The 18,706-nt window shown below is 51.3% G+C and overlaps 1 protein-coding gene across 6 annotated transcripts in view; it reads left to right on the forward strand.

Moving 5' to 3' along the window:
- Positions 1–18,706, forward strand: part of ATP10D (ATPase phospholipid transporting 10D (putative)) — a 43,742-nt gene that overhangs the window by 18,424 nt on the left and 6,612 nt on the right. For all 6 annotated transcript variants that reach the window (XM_064149217.1, XM_064149219.1, XM_064149218.1 and 3 more), the window contains 10 exons: positions 501–628; positions 1,681–1,933; positions 3,829–4,040; positions 5,342–5,530; positions 6,062–6,668; positions 7,306–7,397; positions 9,133–9,259; positions 10,758–10,942; positions 15,342–15,651; positions 17,180–17,256. In XM_064149217.1, coding sequence (XP_064005287.1) covers positions 501–628; positions 1,681–1,933; positions 3,829–4,040; positions 5,342–5,530; positions 6,062–6,668; positions 7,306–7,397; positions 9,133–9,259; positions 10,758–10,942; positions 15,342–15,651; positions 17,180–17,256 — 2,180 coding nt within the window. The remainder of the gene's footprint in view (positions 1–500; positions 629–1,680; positions 1,934–3,828; positions 4,041–5,341; positions 5,531–6,061; positions 6,669–7,305; positions 7,398–9,132; positions 9,260–10,757; positions 10,943–15,341; positions 15,652–17,179; positions 17,257–18,706) is intronic.

Raw genomic sequence — 18,706 nt, forward strand, 5'->3', positions numbered from 1 at the left:
GAGTTGGGGCTGTGCAGGCTGGAGCAGAGGAGGCTCCCAGGGGACCTTTTTGTGGCCTTCCAGGATCTGAAAGGGACCTACAAAAAAGCTGGGGAGGGACTTCTGAGGCTGTCAGGGAGTGGCAGGAGTGGGGGGAATGGAGCAAAGCTGGAGGTGGGGAGAGTGAGGCTGGAGATGAGGAGGAAGTTGTTGAGCATGAGAGTGGTGAGAGGCTGGAATGGGTTGCCCAGGGAGGTGGTTGAGGCCCCATGGCTGGAGGTGTTTGAGGCCAGGCTGGCTGAGGCTGTGTGCAGCCTGCTCTAGGGTAGGGTGTCCCTGGGCATGGCAGGGGAGTTGGAACTGGCTGCTCCTTGTGGTCCCTTCCAACCCTGCCTGATCCTTTGATTCTAACTCAAGAGGTCAAATGATAGCTGAGAAGCTTAGGAAGAACTACAGAGCGTATAACATCTTACACCATGATCCTGAACTAATTCTCTTTACCTTGTTCTTGTTTGTTCAAGGCCATGGAACTTGGCTGAGTAAGTATTCAGAAATATCATTTTTCAACATCCCTGAGCCAGATGGAAAATTGATTCCTCCAGCATTAGCAGGGTTCAACATGTTCTGGACGATGATCATTTTATTACAGGTAACTTTGGGGATATTCTGAGCTCCTTTATATATTGAAGTAGCTCCTCAGTTTCAGTGGAGCTACTTCATGTTTGTAGCTTAGAATCATAGAATCAAGCAGGTTGGAAGAGAGCTCCAAGCTCAGCCAGTCCAACCTAGCACCCAGCCCTAGCCAGTCAACCAGACCATGGCACTAAGTGCCCCATCCAAGCTTTTCTTGAAGACCTCCAGGCACAGCGACTCCACCACCTCCCTGGGCAGCCCATTCCAATGCCAATCACTCTTTCTGCCAACAACTTCCTCCTAACATCCAGCCTGGACCTGCCCTGGCACAACTTGAGACTGTGTCCCCTTGTTTTATTGCTGGTTGCCTGGCAGCAGAGCCCAACCCCACCTGGCTACAGCTTCCCTTCAGGTAGTTGTAGACAGCAATGAGTTCTGCCCTGAGCCGCCTCTTCTCCCGGCTAGACAACCCCCACAGGGCTGTGCTCCAGGACCCTCACCAGCTTCGTTGCCCTTCTCTGGACACCTTCCAGCACCTCAACATCTCTCTTGAATTCAGGAGCCCACAACTGGACACAGCACTCAATGTGTGGCCTGAGCAGTGTTGAGTTCAGGGGAGAAGAACCTCCCTTGTCCTCCTGCCCACACTGTTCCTGATCCAGGCCAGGATGCCATTGGCTCTGCTGCCCACCTGGGCACTGCTGCCTCATCTTCAGCTCCTCTTTCCCAGCATCCCCAGGTCCCTTTCTTCCTGGCTGCTCTCAGCCACTCAGTCCCCAGCCTGTAGTGCTGCTTGGGATTATTGTGAGCAAAGTGTAGAACCCTGCACTTGGCCTTGTTCAGTCTCATCCCCTTGGCCTCTGCCCACCCATCCAGCCTGGCCAGGTCCCTCTGCAGGACTCTCCTACCTTCCAACAGCTCCACACCTATTCCTAGCTTGGTGTCATCTGCAAACTTACTGATGCTGGACTCAATCCTCTGGCCTATGGGTTTGGTTTGGTTTATTTAATTGAGTTTTTATTTATTTGTTTGTTTTTTATGTGTTTGTTTTCGTTTTCATTTGGGCAGGTGTTGATCCCAGTCTCGCTCTATGTGTCAGTCGAGATTGTCAAGCTGGGGCAGATTTATCTGATACAGAATGACATTGACTTTTACCACGAGAAAACAGACTCAACAATCCAGTGTCGAGCCCTGAACATTGCTGAAGACCTTGGCCAGATTCAATATATCTTCTCTGACAAGACAGGAACCCTCACTGAAAACAAGATGGTTTTCCGGAGGTGCAGCATCGCAGGGCAGGAGTATTGCCATGAGGAAAATGGTGAGACAATAAACCTCTCTTCACAAAGGGCTGGTTTGCTCTTCTCTGAGAAGCTGGAAGGTTTGATAGGGATCTGGTGGACTTGTGTGGCAGCACATACTTACAGAACGTATGCTCTGGGCAACTTGATCTAGTTGAAGATACCTCTGCAGAGGAGGTTGGACAGGATCACAGAATCACAGAATGTCAGGGGCTGGAAGGGACCTCCAAAGCTGATCCAGTCCAGCCCCCCTGCCAGAGCAGGGTCACCTAGAGCAGACCACACAGGAACACATCCAGGGAGAGTTTGAGTTCCCTTCCAACCCCTGACACTCTGTGAGTGTGAAAATGTGTATGTGTGTGTGAGGCAGTGCCCAGTACAGAAGGGAGAAAACCCCAGAGGGGGTCCCTGCTAGCAGCTGTACTTGGCAAGCCACTGGCATAAAACCGTAAGATAATTAAGAAGGAAACATATCAGGAGGTGCTGTGGTCCCCTTGCTGTGGTCTAAGGCAGAGTTGTTGCTGTGATTCTTGATGAGTGTTTATTTTATTTCTTCAGGACCCCCACTGATGCCAATTCTCTGCTTTCTCAGGCATTCTGCTCTGCTGTGTCTTGTCTTCTCTGACAAAGCTCTGCTAGTATCTAGCCTCAGTTTGCCTTACCACAGTACAAGAGCATTGTGTCTTCTGCTCCCCAAAGCCTGCATAGAAAACAGAATCTTTCCTTTCTCTATTGAGCTGTCCCTCAGGTCCTCATGACTGTGATTTGTCTCCTGTCATGTGCCCTCCTGCAGGCACATTCAGCTTATTTTGCTGTTTCCATGCTGCTCATGTTGTCTAGAACCCATCCCAGCTTCTGGCTTCACTTCAGTTGAGTGCTGATCTTGAAGTGGTGCAGCAGCCAGGCTGGAGGGCAGGGATGCCCTCCAGAGGGATCTGGACAGGCTGCAGAGGTGGGCACAAGCCAAGCTCAGGAGGTTCAACAAGACCACATGCAAGCTCCTGCAGCTGGGTCGAGGCAATGCCAAGCACAACTCCAGGCTGGGCAGTGAGTGGCTGGAGAGCAGCCCTGAGAAGAGGCACTTGGGGGTGCTGCTGGAGGAGAAGCTCCACAGGAGCCAGCAGTGTGCACTTGCAGCCCAGAAAGCCAAGCAGAGCCTGGGCTGCAGCAGCAGCAGTGTGGCCAGCAGGGCCAGGGAGGGGATTCTCCCCCTCTGCTCTGCTCCGCTCTGCTGAGACCCCACCTGGAGTCCTGCATCCAGCTCTGGAGCCCCTGGGACAAGAGGGCTGTGGAGATGCTGGAGTGTGTCCAGAGCAGGGCCAGGAGGATGCTGAGAGGCTGCAGCAGCTCTGCTGTGAGCACAGACTGAAAGAGTTGGGGCTGTGCAGGCTGGAGCAGAGGAGGCTCCCAGGGGACCTTCTTGTGGCCTTCCAGCATCTGAAGGGGACCTACAAAAAAGCTATGGAGGGACTTTTGAGGCTCTCAGGGAATGACAGGAGTGGGGGGAATGGAGCAAAGCTGGAGGTGGGGAGAGTGAGGCTGGAGATGAGGAGGAAGTTGTTGAGCATGAGAGTGGTGAGAGGCTGGAATGGGTTGCACAGGGAGGTGTTTGAGGCCAGGCTGGCTGAGGCTGTGTGCAGCCTGCTCTAGGGTAGGGTGTCCCTGGGCATGACAGGGTGGTTGGAACTGACTGCTCCTTGTGGTCCCTTCCAACCCTGACTGGTTCTGTGATTCTCTGTGCAGCATCCCAAACAGACAGGCAGTGTTGTTGGCTTGTTATGGCCTTTGTTTTTCAGAAACACAGCTACACACCAAATTCCTTACTTCTGAAGTTTGGTTTCCTGAACCTCCAGGCAGTGTTTTAGCCAAGTCTCTTTCTGCTGAAGGAACAGTAATCTTATTTCTCTTTCCATAGCAAAGAGGTTGGAATCCTATCAAGAGGTGGAGTCAGAGGATGAGGGCTCAGCTGATCATCAGCATGGCACTTCAACCTATGTATCAAACTGCCAGGGGCACAGGCCTGTGAATGAACCTTTGAAGAGGAATTCTTTGAATCAGATATTAAGAAGGGAAGATGAAGCAGGAGATGTTTCCCACTCAGGACATGTTGCTTTCAGCAGCCCCATTGTAAGTAACAGCTGTTGGTTCTGATGCTGTGTTTCTGCTGTAACTCGTGAATCTCTTTACCTCTGTTTAATCAGAGTGCTTCTCATTTAAGAAATCTGAGGCTTTTCTCTTCCACTGAAACCAGAGCCTCCCATGACTGCCTGACTGCATCTTCTTTGCAGGCAGGTCCTGCCCGACCAACCTGATCTCCTTTTGTGATCAGGTTACCCTCCTGGTGAATGTGGGGCAGGCTGTGGATGTAGACTACCTGGTCTTCAGCAAATCCTTTGACACCATCTGCCACAACAAGCTCCTGGCACAGCTGGCAGCTCCTGGCTTGGACAGATTCACTCTGATATGGGTCAGGAACTGGCTGGAAGACTGGGCCCCAGAGAGTGGTGGTGAATGGTGCCACATCCAGCTGGCAGCTGTCACTAGTGGTGTGCCCCAGGGATCAGTGCTGGGCACAGTCCTGTTCAATGTCTTTATTGATGATCTGGACCAGGGGATTGAGTCCAGCATCAGTAAATTTGCAGATGACACCAAGCTAGGAGCAGCTGTGATGCTGCTGGAGGGTAGGAGAGCCCTGCAGGGGGACCTGGCCAGGCTGGATGGGTGGGCAGAGGCCAATGGGATGAGAGTGAACAAGGCCAAGTGCAGGGTTCTACACTTTGCCCACAATAACCCCAAGCAGCACTACAGGCTGGGGACAGAGAGAGGAACCTGAGGGTGCTGCTAGATAGTAGCTGAAGATGAGGCAGCAGTGTGTGTCATGGAGAGTAGCAGAAGTCCTTAGCAGGCCTCCCTGGGCAGCCCATTCCAATGCCAATCACTCTCTCTGCCAACAATTTCCTCCTAACATCCAGCCTATACTTCCCCCCGGCACAGGACCCCAGGAAAACCTTAATGCTGCCTGCCAATAGGTGAAGGGTTCCTACAGGAAGGCTGCAGAGGGATTTTCCAGCAGGGTGTTTAGAGACAGGACAAGGGAGAATGGTTTGAAGCTGAGGGAGAATAGTTTTGGACTGTATCTTAGGAAGAAGTTGTTCAATAGGAGGGTGATGAGACTGCAATAAGTTGCTCAGGGAAGCTGTGGCTGCCTCCTGCCTGGGGCTGTTGAAGGCCAAGTTGGGTGAAGCCTTGAGCATCTGAGTCTAGTGGAGAGGTGTCCCTGGGCATGGCAAGGAGGTTGGAATAGACAATCTCTCAAGTCCCTCCCCACCTAAGCCATTCTATGATGATTCACCTGTAACTGATCTAACCTCCAGAGAGTGAGCTTCATCTAATACTCTAATGGACACTTCTGCTCATTTCATCAACAGGAGACAGATGTTGTACCAGACACACAACTGCTGGAGAAGTTCAGTCAGCTTTCTTCTGATCCCTATCAACACTCAGAAGAAGCCATCAGCAAGTCCTCTTTGGAGGCAATGTACATCACTGAGTTCTTTCTTGCTCTGGCAATCTGTAACACAGTTGTAGTTTCAGTCCCCAACCAGCCACGTCAGAAGGTAAGAAGGCTTATCTTTGGCCATATCCATAAATTAGATCCTTTAGGGATCTACTGCCCTTTCCTCCTTCTTTTTTTTTGTCCTGGTAGAAAGAAGGGAACTGCTGTAGACCCACAGCATCTGAAAGGGGCCTGCAAGAAAACTGGTGTGGCACTTTTATTAGGTGGTGATAGGACTTGGAGGGAATGGAGCAAAACTAGAAGTGGGTAGATTCAGATTAGGTGTTAGGAAGAAGTTCTTCACCATGAGGGTGGTGAGACTCTGGAACAGGTTCCCCAGGGAGGTGGTACAAGCCCCATCCCTAGGAGTTTTTAAGGCCAGGCTGGATGTGGCTCTTAGCAACGTGATCTAGTTGAGGATGTCCTTGCTGACTGCAGGGAGGGTTGGGTTAGAGGAGCTTTGGAAGTCCATTCCAACCCAGACCATTCTATGGCTCATAAGTTCAGCTCTTTGGTTTCATTCTCTCCTTCTTTTATCTAATAAAATATGAAGGATTTAACATCAGTGCTTTCTCTACCTGTTCTGTTCCAGATGAGACTTGCCTCTTTGGGTAGAATGCCAATCAAATCACTTGAGGAGCTCAGGCAGATGTTCCAGAGGTTGTCAGTCCGCAGGCTAAGTTCCTCCCCACTTCCAAGTGTAAAAGAACCATCATCAGCTGAAAGCTCAAACAGTTTTGTGAGCAAACTGTCTATTTTCAGAACAAAACTGGCTTCACCTGCTCTGGATGGAGCTGCTCAAAGGGCTACTGATCCTCACAGCACTGCCAGCCCAGAGAATTCCCAAGTGCCTCAAGCAGTAGGTCTGGGGAGCGTCGCTGCCAGCGGTGCTGCGTCACCTGCTCGGTCACCTCCCCTTCCTAAACTGTGTTACGAAGCCGAGAGTCCAGATGAAGCTGCCTTGGTTCATGCTGCTAGAGCTTACAAATGTGTTTTACAGTCTAGGACTCCAGACCAAGTAACTGTGGACTTTGCAGGTCTGGGATCTTTAAGGTTTCAGCTTCTGCACGTCCTGCCTTTTGATTCCCTGCGGAAAAGGATGTCGGTGGTGGTTCGGCATCCGCTCTCCAACAGCGTGGTGGTCTACACCAAAGGGGCAGACTCAGTCATGATGGACTTGTTGAGAACTGCTTCTGAAGGTACCTACACAACTTCTGCTTCTTTCCTCACCTCTGTCATTCTTCAGTACAGTTGAGCAGATGGCCTGATTCATGAGAAGAGCTGAGGGGCCAAGCAGAAAGGCAATGTGCCCTGGTGGCCAAGAGAGCCAATGGCATCCTGGGGTGCATCAGGAAAAGTGTGTCCAGCAGGTCTAGGGAGGTTCTTCTCCCCCTCTACTCTGCCCTAATGAGATTACACCTGGAACACTGTGTCCAGTTTGGGGCTCCCCAGTTCAAGAGGAACAGGGACCTGCTGGAGAGAGTCCAGCAGAGAGCCTCGAGGATGATTTGGGGCTGGATGAGCTTGGAGGTCTCTTCCAACCTGATGGATGTTAGGAGGAAGTTCTTCACAGAGAGAGTGATTGCCATTGGAATGGGCTGCCCAGGGAGGTGGTGGAGTCACCATCCCTGGAGGTGTTGAAGCAGAGCTTGGCTGAGGCACTTAGTGCCATGGTCTGGTTGATTGGCTAGGGCTGGGTGCTAGGTTGGACTGGATGATCTTGGAGGTCTCTTTCAACCTGGTTGATTCTATGACTTCCCTTCTCATCTCATCTCATCTCATCTCTTCTCTTCTTCCCATTCTATTCTATTCTATTTTTGTCTGCTAATCATTCAGACATAGAAGAAAAGAAGATTAGAGAGAGAACTCAGAAGCATTTGGATGCCTATGCCAGAAGAGGACTGCGCACCCTGTGTATTGCTAAGAAGGTATCCCTTTTAATACATGCCTTTAACTGTGCTTACATTCCAACCTGAGTGATGTCACCAATGGAGCAGACATTGCTGCTTCTAAACCAATGCTTTTAGTGCCACATTTTGTGTTCTTGCAAGAGGGATTTCTAAGTTGAGATTGAAATAATTCCTTTACAGTCAGTTCCGCTTTAGAATGCCAAGCAGCTGAGTAGCCTAATTCTGAACCAGGGCTTGTCAAACAGCCTGAGTTTTCTTTACAAGCAGGTACTTACTCTGGTTGGAATTCCAGACACAGAAAACACAGAAAGTCAGACTTGGTTTGTTGGGTTTCACAAACACTTTGCAGCGTTATGAGCTCTGGCTGCAAAACTTCAGTGATGTTTTGAGATTCCTTTTAAATTCACAGCTGCTCAGGAGTCAAATCCCATAGGGATTGAAACAGGCAAGAAGCCCCTTTAGAAAGCCTTGCACCAAGGTCCAGCATCAGTAAGTTTGCAGATGATGCCAAGCTAGGAGCAGGTGTGGAGCAGTTGGAGAGTAGGAGAGCCCTGCAGAGGGACCTGGCCAGGCTGGATGGGTGGGCAGAGGCCAATGGGATGAGACTGAACAAGGCCAAGTGCAGGGTTCTGCACTTTGGCCACAACAACCCCAGGCAGCACTACAGGCTGGGGATAGAGTGCCTGGAGAGCAGCCAGGAAGAAAGGCACCTGGGGGTACTGGTAAATAGTAGCTGAAGATGAGGCAGCAGTGTGCCCATGTAGCCAAGAGAGCCAATGGCATCCTGACCTGGATCAGGAACAGTGTGGCCAGTAGCACAAAGGAGGTTATTCTGCCCCTGTACTCAGCACTGCTCAGGCCACACCTTGAGTGCTGTGTCCAGTTCTGGGCTCCTCAATTCAAGAGAGATGTTGAGGTGCTGGAAGGTGTCCAGAGAAGGGTAACAAAGCTGGTGAGGGGCCTGGAGCACAGCCCTGTGAGGAGAGGCTGAGGGAGCTGGGGGTGTGCAGCCTGCAGAAGAGGAGGCTCAGGGGTGACCTCATTGCTGCCTGCAACTACCTGCAGGGAGGCTGTAGCCAGGTGGGGTTGGGCTCTTCTGCCAGGCACCCAGCAACAGAAGAAGGGGGCACAGTCTCAAGCTGTGTCAGGGGTGGTCTAGGCTGGATGTGAGGAGGAAGTTTTTGTCAGAGAGAGTGATTGGCATTGGAATGGGCTGCCCAGGGAGGTGGTGGTGGAGTGGCTGTGTCTGGAGGTGTTGAAGCAAAGCCTGGATGAGGCACTTAGTGCCATGGTCTGGTTGGTTGGGCAGGGCTGGGTGCTAGGTTGGCCTGGCTGAGCTTGGAGCTCTCTTCCAACCTGCTTGATTCTATGATTCTAAGTTAAAGAGGAGGGTGAGGAGCTTTACAGTCATCAAGCTGTACACAGCTGTGCAGTGATTCTGTGGCTGTGCTGCAATTAAAGAGCAGTAAGGAGAGTGCACTACTGCCTGGACTGGGATGAAAAGCTGGCAGGTAGGTCCAGGAGCCTGCAGGGTGTTGGTAAGTAACCTGGTCTGTGAAGCCTGGCAAAGTCATCTAATACTATGAGCATTATACTGAAGCCATGGATGTGTTGGGGAGTAAGTAAATGCACTGCCAGGAGCTGTGCTTGTGGGTTCAGCATGTGGCCAGCAGAAGTACCTGGGCAGACACTTCTGAAGCGCCTCTGAGAGCCCAACAGAAATGCATGCTGCTTGTTTTGTCTCCCTCTGTAGGTGATGAGTGATACAGAATATGCAGAATGGTTGAATCATCACTTTTTAGCAGAAACCAGTATTGACAATAGGGAGGCACTGCTGCTTGAGTCTGCCCTGAGGCTGGAGACTGAGCTGACCTTGCTTGGTAGGTAGAAACTGCTCTTAATGCCTAGGAGACTGCTCCTCATGTTGATAGTTGGGATTTACCTGCAGAGAGCTGTGCTAACCTCCATTTCACAGAGGCACAGAAGCATTCAGGTTGGAAAAGACTCTGGGGATCAATCACCAGATCCAACTCAGAACCCCACTCTACAAGGGTTGCCCTAAACCATATCCCCAAGCACCACATCCAAACCACCTTTAAACACACCCAGGATTGGTGACTCCACCACCTCCCTGGGCAGCCCATTCCAATGCCAATCACTCTTGCTGGGAAAACATTTTCCCTAATGTCCAGTCTAAACTTACCCTGTTGCCCCTTGAGGCTCTTCCCTCTGGTTCTGTAAGTAATGACCTGTGAGAAGAGACCAACCTCTCCACAAGCTCCTTTCAGGTAGCTGTAGACAGCCTTGAGGTCTCCTCTCAGCCTCCTCTTTCTTCACCTTGAATATTAAATCCAGTTCTGGTGTCCCCAGCATCAGAAGGACACAGAGCTACCCTTATGGCTGCAGCCAGAGGAGTGTGGGCAGCAGGGCAAGAGAGGAGATTGTGCCCCTTGGCTCTGCTCTGCTCAGACCTCACCTCCAATGCTGCATCCAGTTATGATCTCATCATAAGAAGGACACAGGGCTGCTAGAGTGAGTCCAGAGGAGGACCATGAAGATGATCCAAGGGCTGCAACACCTCTGCTATGAAGAGAGGCTGAGGGAGCTGGGGCTGTTCACCCTGGAGAAAAGAAGACTCCAGAGAGACCTTAGAGCTGCCTGCAAATAGCTGAAGGGATCCTACAGGCAAGCTGCAGAGAGTTGCTGGTTGCCAGGCAGAAGAGCCCAACCCCACCTGGCTACAGCCTCCCTTCAGGTAGCTGCAGACAGCAATGAGCTCTGCCCTGAGCCTCCTCTGCTGCAGGCTGCACACCCCCAGCTCCCTCAGCCTCTCCTCCAGGCCCCTCCCCAGCCTTGCTGCCCTTCTCTGGACACCTTCCAGCACCTCAACATGTCTCTTGAATTGAGGAGCCCAGACCTGGACATAGCACTCAAGGTGTGGCCTGTGCAGTGCTGAGCACAGGGGCACAAGAACCTCCCTTGTCCTACTGGCCACACTGTTCTTGAGCCAGCCCAGGATGCCATTGGCTCTCTTAGCCACCTGGGCACTGCTGCCTCACCTTCAGCTCCTCTCTGCCAGCACCCTCAGGTCCCTCTCTGCCTGGCTGCTCTCAGCCACTCTGTCCCCAGCCTGTAGTGCTGCTTGGGGTTGTGGCACTTAGTGCCATGGTCTGGTTGATTGGCCAGGGCTGGGTGCAAGGTTGGACCAGATGAGCTTGGAGCTCTCTTACAACCTGGTTGATTGTATGATTCAAAAAGTGCAGAACCCTGCACTCAGCCTTGTTAAATCTCATCCCAGTGGCCTGCCACTCTTGCAGTGTTCTGTGCCTGGAAACACAGCAGCACTAACCCCTACACCTTCTGCTTGTGCAAATGAAGGTGCCACTGGCATTGAGGATCGCCTGCAGGAGGGTGTGCCAGACACAATCCAGGCCCTACGGAGGGCAGGGATCAACATCTGGATGCTGACAGGCGACAAGAGGGAGACAGCTGTCAACATTGCCTATGCTTGTCAGCTGCTGGAGCCAGATGACATCATCTTCACTCTCAAATCACAGAGCAGGGTGAGTGGAAAATGAATTTTCCTTCACTTTTGTATTACTATTATTATTATTATTATTATTTCTCTTTTCTCTGCTGAAATGTCACTCAGACTATACCATGGGGGAGGCCAATGGCATCCTGGCCTGGATCAGGAGCAGTGTGGGCAGCAGGACAAGGGAGGATATTCTGGCCCTGTACTCAGCACTGGTCAGGCCACACCTTGAGTGCTGTGTCCAGGTCTGGGCTCCTGAATTGCAGAGAGATGTTGAGGTGTTGGAAGGTGTCCAGAGAAAGGCAGCAAGGCTGGGGAGGGGCCTGGAGTACAGCCCTGTGAGGAGAGGCTGAGGGAGCTGGGGGTGTGCAGCCTGCAGCAGAGGAGGCTCAGGGCAGAGCTCATTGCTGTCTGCAGCTATCTGAAGGGAGGCTGTAGCCAGGTGGGGTTGGTCTCTGCTGCCAGGCAGCCAGCAACAGAAGAAGGGGACACAGTGTCAAGTGGCCTTTAGGTGTCTGAAGGAGGCCTACATAAAAGCTGGGGAGGGACTCTTCAGGCTCTCAGGGAGTGACAGGACTAAGGGTAATGGAGCAAAGCTGGAGGTGGGTAGGTTCAGACTGGAGGTGAGGAGGAAGTTGTTGAGCATGAGAGAGTGATTGGCATTGGAATGGGCTGCCCAGGGAGGTGGTGGAGTCATCACCGTGCCTGGAGGTGTTCAAGCAGAGCCTGGCTGAGGCACTTAGTGCCATGGTCTGGTTGATTGGCCAGGGCTGGGTGCTAGGTTGGGCTGGGTGACCCTGGAGGTCTCTTCCAACCTGGTTAATTCTATGATTCTATGCCAGAAGAAAAAAACCCAATGTGCTCTGCTTTCCCAGCCCACCAAAGCCCACAGGATTTCTTGGAAGATGAAAGTACTGGAGAGTGGGAGGAAAAATGATGCTTTGCTTCCTCGAGGGCAAAATATGAAATCCTTTAGATGTATGGAGCATCTGGTTCTTAACATACAACCCCCTAAAGAAAGAATGATTAATTCTCCTATTTCAATAGAGTGCTTGATTTCCATTTGTGGTGGGTTAGAGAGCTGACATGCTCCAGAGGAGATTTCACATGCCTGTTAAGCTGCAGTACAGAAGCAGTGTCAGAATGATTGGCATCCAAAATGCTATTGAATTAAGTTTTGTGCTGCTTTTGTCTGATGTATTCCCTTGGCCCTGCTTGTCTTGCATGAATGGACAAAGATTTCTCTCCTTCATTTAAGAGAATTATACTGCCAACAGTTTTATCACAGCAAAAAACTAAAGCCACCTTCTCCCCACCACCCACTAACTGCATGGTGTGAGCAAGAGTGGTTGCAGTGCTGCAGTTTTGGGTGGCACTTGATGTCATAGAATCACAGAATCATAGAGGCATAGAGTCACAGAATCATAGAATCAACCAGGTTGGAAGAGACCTCTGAGATCATCCAGCCCAACCTAGCACCCAGCCCTGTCCAATTAACTAGACCATGGCACTGAGTGCCCCACCCAGTCTTGAACACCTCCAGGGATGGCGACTCCACCACCTCCACCTCCCTGGGCAGCCCATTCCAATGCCATCATGTTGATAGTTGGGATTTACCTGCAGAGAGCTGTGCTAACCTCGATTTCACAGAAGCACAGAAGCATTCAGGTTGGAAAAGACCCTGGGAATCAGTCACCAGATCCAACTCAGAACCCTACTCTACAAGGGTTGCCCTAAACCATATCCCCAAGCACCACATCCAAACCACCTTTAAACACACCCAGGGATGGTGCCTCCACCACCTCCCTGGGCAGCCCATTTCAATGCCAATCACTCTTGCTGGGAAAACATTTTCCCTAATGTCCAGTCTAAACTTACCCTGTTGCCCCTTGAGGCTCTTCCCTCTGGTTCTGTAAGTAATGACCTGTGAGAAGAGACCAACCTCTCCACAAGCTCCTTTCAGGTAGCTGTAGACAGCCTTGAGGTCTCCTCTCAGCCTCCTCTTTCTTCACCTTGAATATTAAATCCAGTTCTATCCTTCTTATGGCTGCAGCCAGAGGAGTGTGGGCAGCAGGGCAAGAGAGGAGATTGTGCCCCTTGGCTCTGCTCTGCTCAGACCTCACCTCCATTCCAGTGCCAATCACTCTCTGGCAACGTCCTCCTTACATCCACCCTAGACTTCTTCCAAGCAGGTTGGAAGAGACCTCCAAGATCATCCAGTCCAACCTAGCACCCAGCCCTGTCTAATCAACCAGACCATGGCACTAAGTGCCCCAGCCAGGCTTTGCTTCAACACCTCCAGGGACAGCAACTCTACCACCTCCCTGGGCAGCCCATTCCAATGCCAATCACTCTCTCTGCCAACAACTTCCTCCTAACATCCAGCCGAGACCACCCCTGGCACAGCTTGAGGCTGTGTCCCCTTCTTCTGTTGCTGGGTGCCTGGCAGCAGAGCCCAACCCCACCTGGCTACAACCTCCCTTCAGGTAGTTGTAGACAGCAATGAGCTCTGCCCTGAGCCTCCTGTTCTGCAGACTCTCTCGTTCCCTCAGCTGCCTCTCATCAGACCTGTTATCCAGACCCTTCACCAGCTTTGTTTTCCAAAGGGACACTGCCCAGAGTGTTCTTATACTGAGGGGCTCAAAATTGAACACAGTGAGGTGTGGCCTCCCAGTGCCAAGTACAGAGCCACCATCACTGCCTGCTCCTCCTGGTCACACTGATACAGCCCAGGCTGCTGTTGGCCTTCTGATTTTTAAAGGGTCATGCAGATCCTTTGTGGATTCAGATGACTTTAAAAGGTTATGCAGCCTCATATCTGACCCTTTGTGGATTCAGGTGATTTTAAAAGGTTATGCAGCCTCATATCTGACCCTTTGTGGATTCAGATGATTTTAAAAGGTTATGCAGCCTCATATCTGACCTTTTGTGGATTCAGATGACTTTAAAAGGTTATGCAGCCTCATATCTGACCCTTTGTGGATTCAGGTGATTTTAAAAGGTTATGCAGCCTCATATCTGACCCTTTGTGGATTCAGGTGACTTTAAAAGGTTATGCAGCCTCATATCTGACCCTTTGTGGATTCAGGTGATTTTAAAAGGTTATGCAGCCTCATATCTGACCCTTTGTGGATTCAGGTGATTTTAAAAGGTTATGCAGCCTCATATCTGACCCTTTGTGGATTTAGGTGATTTTAAAAGGTTATGCAGCCTCATATCTGACCCTTTGTGGATTCAGGTGACTTTAAAAGGTTATGCAGCTTCATATCTGACCCTTTGTGGATTTAGGTGATTTTAAAAGGTTATGCAGCCTCATATCTGACCCTTTGTGGATTTAGGTGAAATACTACCCAAGGGCAGCATTTGACTTCTTCTCCAAGAAGATAAGCAGAGGGCTGGAGCACCTCTGCCATGAGGGGAGATTGAGGGAGTTGGGGCTGTTCAGTCTGGAGAGGAAAAGGCTCCCAGGTGACTTTCAGTATCTTAAGGGTGCCTACAAGGAAGCTGAGGAAGGACTTCTTAGGCTGTCAGGTAGTGATAGGACTCGGGGGAATGGAGCCAAGCTAGAAATGGGAAGATTCAGAATGGTTGATAGGAAGAAGTTCTTCAGCATGAAGGTGATGAGAGCCTGGAAGAGGTTGTCCAGGGAGGTGATGGAAGCCTCATCCCTGGAGGTGCTTAAGGCCAGGCTGGATGAGGCTCTGGACAGCCTGATCTAGTGTGAGGTGTCCCTGCCCATGGCAGTGGGGCTGGAACTGCATGATCCTTGTGGTCCCTTCCAATTCTGACTGATTCTATGATTCAGTGATTCTATGATTCTGTGACTCTATGATTCTATGACTGTTATTCTATGACTCTATGATTCTGTGTTCTATGATTCTGTGACTCTGTGATTCTGTGATTCTATGATTCTGTGATTCTATGACTCTGTGATTCTATGACTCTTTGATTCTATGACTCTGATTCTGTTCTATGATTCTGTGACTCTGATTCTATGATTCTATGACTCTATGACTCTGTGATTCTATGACTCTGATTCAGTGATTCTGTGATTCTGTGACTCTGTGATTCTATGACTGTGATTCTATGACTCTATGATTCAGTAGATTCTATGCTTCTGTGACTCTGTGATTCTGTGACTCTATGATTCAGTGATTCTATGATTCTGTGACTCTGTGACTCTGTGACTGTGATTCTATGACTCTATGATTCAGTGATTCTATGCTTCTATGACTCTGTGATTCTATGACTCTATGATTCCGTGTTCTATGATTCTGTGACTCTGTGATTCTCTGATTCTCTGACTCTGATTCTCTGATTCAGTGATTCCCTGATTCAGTGATTCTATGATGTATTTTATAAACTGAAAAGGGAGCCAGGAAACAAACAATATTTACCAAGCTGCCTTTTCTCTCCTCTCTAATTAGGATGCCTGTGCCTTGGCCATGAGCAAAATTCTAGAAGACATCCAGAAGAATACTTCTGCCAAAAAAACCTCCAGTCAGAAGCTTGGGAATGTCTGTGTGAGTTCCTCCACCCATGCTCCAGGGTTCAGTGCAGGCCTGGTTATTGATGGAGGGACTTTAGAGCATGTTCTTCAAGACAGCCTGCAGAATGTTTTCTTGGAGCTCACAGGAAAATGTCGAGCTGTAGTCTGCTGCCAAGCCACACCACTGCAGAAGAGTGTCCTGGTCAGGCTGGTGAGGCAGAAACTCCAGGCAATGACCTTAGCTATAGGTGAGTCCTGTGCTTATCTTCTTTTCTCTGAACAGATAAAACAATCAGGCAGGGTTGGAAGGGACCACAAGGAGCAGGCAGTTCCAACCCCCCTGCCATGCCCAGGGACACCCTACCCTAGAGCAGGCTGCACACAGCCTCAGCCAGCCTGGCCTCAAACACCTCCAGCCATGGGGCCTCAACCACCTCCCTGGGCAACCCCTGCCAGCCTCTCACCACTCTCATGCTCAACAACTTCCTCCTCACCTCCAGCCTCACTCTCCCCACCTCCAGCTTTGCTCATTTCCCCCCACTCCTGTCACTCTCCAACAGCCTCAAAAGTCCCTCCCCAGCTTTTTTGTAGTCCCCTTCAGATCCTGGAAGGCCACAAGAAGGTCCCCTGGGAGCCTCCTCTGCTCCAGCCTGCACAGCCCCAACTCTTTCAGTCTGTGCTCACAGCAGAGCTGCTGCAGCCTCTGAGCATCCTCCTGGCCCTGCTCTGGACACTCTCCAGCATCTCCACAGCCCTCTTGTCCCAGGGGCTCCAGAACTGGATGCAGGACTCCAGGTGGGGTCTCAGCAGAGTGGAGTAGAGGGGGAGAATCCCTTCCCTGGCCCTGCTGGCCACACTTCTGCTGCAGCTCAGGCTCTGGTTGCTCTCTGGGCTGCAAGTGCACGTTGCTGGCTCATATTGAGCCTCTCGTCCACCAGCACCTTCAAGCCCCTCTCTTTCAGGGCTGCTCTCCAGCCACTCATTGCCCAGCCTGGATTTATGCCTGGGATTGCCCCAACACAGATGCAAATGTGGAAGTCTGTTCCTTCTCTCTTTTGTTTTTGTTAATCTGATCCTTTGAGGAGAGACTAAGGGAGTTGGGGCTGTTCAGTCTGGAGAGAGGAAGGCTCCCAGGTGACCTTATTGGAACCTTCCAGTATCTCAAGGTGGCTGGGGAGGGACCATTTACAAGGACTTGTAATGACAGGAGGAGGACTAATGGATTTAAACTGGCAGAGGGGAGATTGAAACTGGATGTTAGGAAGAAGCTCTTTCCAGAGAGGCTGGTGAGACACTGGCACAGGTTGCCCAGGGAGGTTGTGGAGCACAGAATCACAGAATGGGATCAAAGATCACATTCTGTGATTCTGTGCTCCACAACCTCTCTGGATGTGTTCAAGGCCAGGTTGTTCTAGTGGGAGATGTCCCTGCCCATGGTGTGGGGCTGGAACTGGCTGATCTTTGAGGTCCCTTCCAACCTAAACCATTCTGTGACAAAATAGGTAGGGAGAGGGGAAGTGCCTGGCTGTGATTTGAGACACCCATGTCCATTTCAGCACAGCAGCTGCCTCTGACACAAAGAACAGCTAATACCCATGTGGAGAACACAGCTCACTTCTCTTACTGACCCTCTTCTCTCAGCTCTGTGGTGTTATCCTGTGTTTGTCTTTCCCTGGCCCCCCTCATTCCAAAGTGACAGCCAGCACAGCTGCCTCCAGGTTGTATTCCACACAAGAGAGGCTTGTTTTGAACTTTAACTCCTTCATCTCCCTCTAGGTGACGGTGCCAATGATGTCAGTATGATCCAGGTGGCTGACATTGGTGTGGGAATATCAGGCCAAGAAGGAATGCAGGTAGTGTATACACAGACAGCTGCAAAGGACAGCAGATTCCATTTGAAGTCTGCCCAGAAAGTACACTGCAGGCCCAGGGGCTCCACAGTCCGTTGCCATGCACAGACAAGAGGCAGCTTGAGCTCACACTGCAGGCCTCAGCACTCTGCCAGGAGCTGGCTGCTGCAGGGGTTCAGACTCCAAACAGCAAAGCTCTGTTGTCTGTCACCACACTCACATTCAGTCGTGCTGCCAGGAGACAGACAGCCCAAGCAGCAGTGGATTCTCTGCAGTTGTGTGAATCATAGGAACAACCAGGCAGGAGGAGACCTCCAGGCTCATTCAGTCCAACCTAGCACTCAGCCACGTCCAGACAACCAGACCATGGCACTAAGTGCCTCATCCAGGCTTTGCTTCAACACCTCCAGGGACGGTGACTCCACCACCTCCCTGGGCAGCCCATTCCAATGCCAATCACTCTCTCTGTGAAGAGCTTCCTCCTAAGTTCTGGGGACAGAGTGGCTGAAGAGCAGCCAGGCAGAAAGGGATCTGGGGGTACTGGTAGATAGTAGATGAAGATGAGGCAGCAGTGTGCCCAGGTGGCCAAGAGAGCAAATGGCATCCTGGCCTGGCTCAGAAACAGTGTGGGCAGCAGGACAAGGGAGGTTATTCTGGCCCTGTACTCAGCACTGCTCAGGCCACACCTTGAGTGCTGTGTCCAGGTCTGGGCTCCTGAATTGCAGAGAGCCTTTGAGGTGCTGGAAGGTGTGGAGAGAAGGGCAGCAAGGCTGGTGAGGGGCCTGGAGCAGAGCCCTGTGAGGAGAGGCTGAGGGAGCTGGGGGTGTGCAGCCTGCAGAAGAGGAGGCTCAGGGCAGAGCTCATTGCTGTCTGCAGCTGCCTGCAGGGAGGCTGTAGCCAGGTGGGGTTGGGCTCTTCTGCCAGGCAAGCAGCAACAGAAGAAGGGGACACAGCCTCAAGTTGTGCCAGGGGAGGTCTAGGCTGGATGTTGTTAGGAAGTTGTTGTCAGAGAGAGTGATTGGCATTGGAATGTGCTGCCCAGGGAGGTGGTGGAGTGGCTGTGCCTGGAGGTGTTCAAGCAGAGCCTGAATGGGGCACTTAGTGCCATGGTCTGGTTGATTGGCCAGGGCTGGGTGCTAGGTTGGACTGGCTGAGCTTGGAGCTCTCTTCCAACCTGCTTGATTCTATGATTCCATGATTCTAACATCCAGCCTATACCTCCCCCAGCACAACTTGAGATTGTGTCCCCTCGCTCTGTGGCTGGTTGCCTGGGAGAAGAGACCAGCAGCAGAGCAAGGGGACAGAGTCTCAAGTTGTGTGGTGGGCATAGAGACAGCCACGGTCCAGCCTGTGCTGGCTTTGGCTGAGCCCTCTGATGGTGTAATGTGGTGTGTGGCTGGGCTCAGGTCTGAGTGTGGCTAAGAGCATAAGCACTGTGTGTCAAAAATCATGC

Source organism: Pogoniulus pusillus, chromosome 9, assembly GCF_015220805.1.
Source record: "Pogoniulus pusillus isolate bPogPus1 chromosome 9, bPogPus1.pri, whole genome shotgun sequence".
NCBI lineage: Eukaryota > Metazoa > Chordata > Aves > Piciformes > Lybiidae > Pogoniulus > Pogoniulus pusillus.